General features: G+C 57.7%; 1 protein-coding gene across 1 annotated transcript in view; it reads left to right on the plus strand.

Moving 5' to 3' along the window:
• Positions 1-3067, plus strand: part of LOC114072359 (nuclear receptor coactivator 1-like) — a gene marked incomplete at both ends in the record, with an annotated part of 15893 nt that overhangs the window by 12028 nt on the left and 798 nt on the right. The window contains 2 exons of the mRNA XM_027910264.1: positions 1376-1744; positions 1837-1959. Of these exons, the coding sequence (XP_027766065.1) occupies positions 1376-1744; positions 1837-1959 (492 nt within the window). The remainder of the gene's footprint in view (positions 1-1375; positions 1745-1836; positions 1960-3067) is intronic.

Genomic DNA, 3067 nt, shown 5'->3' on the forward strand with positions numbered 1-3067 from the left:
GGGCACTCGGCATCGACAAACTCGTACAGGTACAGGGATGGGATGGGATTGGGATGGGATTGGGATGGGATTGGGATGGGAATGATGGGAATGGGGTGGGAATGAGGGAACCACTCCTGGGATTGTTGGAGGATTCCTGGAGGAGGAGGAGTCCCAGTGGATGGGAATGGGGAGCTGGAAGGGGGAGTGGGAATGAGGGAGACACTCCTGGATTCATGGGAGAGGAGGATTCCCAGTGTTTGGGAATGGGAAGCCAGCTGGGAGCGGGAATGTGAAACCACTCCTGGGATTGGTGGAGGAGGAGGAGGAGAGGATGGGAATGGGGAGTTGGAAGAGGAGTGGAAATGTGGGAGACCCTCCTGGGTTTGCTGTAGGAAGAGGAGAAGGGATGAGATGGGAAAGATGGGAATGGGGAGATGGGAATGATGGGAATGTGGGAGGGACGAGACCGAGCTGGCCGAGATCGACAGGGCCCTCAGCATCGACAAACTCGTACAGGTACAGCCAGGGAATGGGATTGGGAATGATGGGAATGGGATGGGAATGGGATTGGGATGGGAATGTGGGAGGGATGTGAGACCGAGCTGGCTGAGATGGACAGGGCACTCGGCATCGACAAACTCGTACAGGTACAGGGATGGGATGGGATTGGGATGGGATTGGGATGGGAATGATGGGAATGGGGAGATGGAAGGGGGAGTGGGAATGAAGGAACCACTCCTGGATTCATGGGAGAGGATTCCTAGTGGAGGATTCCCAGTGTCTGGGAATGGGAAGCCAGGTGGGAGTGGGAATGAGGGAGACACTCCTGGGATTCCTGGAAGAGGATTCCTAGAGGAGGATTCCCAGTGTCTGGGAATGGGGAGCCTGATGGGAGTAGGAATGTGGGAACCACTCCTGGATTCATGGGAGAGGAGGATTCCCAGTGTTTGGGAATGGGAAGCTGGGTGGGAATGGGAGTGCAGGAACTGCTCTTGGGATTGCTGGAGGAGAAAGATTCCCAGTGTTTGGGAATAGGAAGCTGGGTGGGAGTGGGAATGAGGGAGACACTCATGGGATTGCTGGAGGAGGAGGATTCCCAGTGTTTGGGAATGGGAAGCCAGCTGGGAACTGGAAAGCGGGAACCACCCCTGGGATTCCTGGAAGAGGATTCCTAGAGGAGGATTCCTAGTGGAGGATTCCTAGAGGAGGATTCCCAGTGTCTGGGAATGGGAAGCCAGCTGGGAATGGGAATGAGGGAACCACCCCTGGGCTTCCCGGAGGAGGAGAATTCCCACTCCTGCCATTGGGAAGCCGTTTGGGGATGGCAACATGGGCTCCCCACCAGCATTCCCGCCGTATCCCACCATTCCATGTGTGTGTGTTTTCCCGGCAGGGCGGGGGTCTGGAGGCCCTTTCCGAGCGTTTCCCGGCCCCTCCAGCTCCCCCCGCGCTGCTGCTGGATCCCAAACCCGCCGGGCTGTACCCCCAGCCCTTCCCCTCGGCATCCCCATCCTCCTCCTCCTCCGCCATTCCCGCCGCCTTTCCCGCCATGGCGCGGCCCAAACCGCCCTTCGGAGCAGGAGGAGGAGGAGGAGGAGGAGGAGGAGGAGGAGGCGCTCCCGCCGTTCCCGCTCCGGCCGCTCCGCGCGCGGCGTTCCCGAATTCCGGGGGGGCTCCCCCCCGGCAGGGCCTGAGCCGGCCCCCCCCGGCTCCCAACCAGCTCCGCCTGCAGCTCCAGCAGCGGCTCCAGGGCCAGCAGCAGGTAATTCCGGCATCCCACTCCCAAAATTCCCGTCGGGGAGCTCATCCATGGGAGAATTCCCAAGGAGTTTTTTCCCCCCGTGCCTCCCGCAGCTGCTCCACCAGAACCGCCAGGCCCTCCTCAACCAGTTCGCCGCCGCCGCCGCCGCCAACGCCGGATCCGCTCCCGTCGGGATCAACCTGCGGGCCGGGATGCAGCAGCAGATGGCGCCACAGGTGAGTGGGAACGCTGGGATGGCATTCCCAAGGGGAAAAAGTAGGGAATGATCCCGTCATCCCGGCCTGGCTCGCTCCTTTAAGGCAGGGGATTCCCGGGAGGTGGTTTTTGCCTTCGTCCTTATTCCAGCTCCTCCAGGTGCTTAAGGTGGAAATACTTCCACAGGGAATGTGGGATAATATTCCCAGTGGGAAAAACCAGGGAATAATCCCGTTATTCCATCCTGGCTCGCTCCTTTAAGGCAGGGAATTCCCGGGAGATGGCTTTTTCCTTCATCCTTTTTCCAGCTCCTCCAGGTGCTTAAGGGGGAAATCCTTCCCCAGGGAATGTGGGATGGCATTCCCAGTGGGAAAAACCAGGGAATAATCCCGTTATTCCATCCTGCCTCGCTCCTTTAAGGCAGGGAATTCCCTGGTTTTTTGAGGTGTTTTTTTCCTTCATCCTTATTCCAGCTCCTCCAGGTGCTTAAGGTGGAAATCCTTCCCCAGGGAATGTGGGATAATATTCCCAGTGGGAAAAACCAGGGAATAATCCCGTTATCCCAGCCTGGCTCGCTCCTTTAAGGCAGGGGATTCCCGGGAGGTGGTTTTTGCCTTCGTCCTTTTTCCAGCTCCTCCAGGTGCTTAAGGTGGAAATACTTCCACAGGGAATGTGGGATAATATTCCCAGTGGGAAAAACCAGGGAATGATCCCCTTATTCCATCCTGGCTCGCTCCTTTAAGGCAGGGAATTCCCGGGAGATGGCTTTTTCCTTCATCCTTTTTCCAGCTCCTCCAGGTGCTTAGGATGGAAAATCCTTCCACAGGGAATGTGGGATGGCATTCCCAGTGGGAAAAAGTAGGGATTGTAGGCCGGTATTCCCATCCGGGCTCGCTCCTTAACTCCAGGGAATTCCCAGGAAACAGATGCCATCCGTTAAATCCCAGAATCCCAAGGAATTTCCCTCAACGATCCCACAAATCCCCGAGTCCTCCTTGTCCAAATCCAGGGATCAAAGCCCCACTGGGGGGGGGGGGTGAGGAAATTCGGGAATGGCTTCCAGGATGGGATGGGATGGGATGGGATGGGATGGGATGGGATGGGATGGGATGGGATGGGATGGGATGG

Source organism: Empidonax traillii, unplaced genomic scaffold, assembly GCF_003031625.1.
Source record: "Empidonax traillii isolate 1590-97213 ecotype Southwest subspecies unplaced genomic scaffold, ASM303162v1 scaffold3062:size25008, whole genome shotgun sequence".
NCBI lineage: Eukaryota > Metazoa > Chordata > Aves > Passeriformes > Tyrannidae > Empidonax > Empidonax traillii.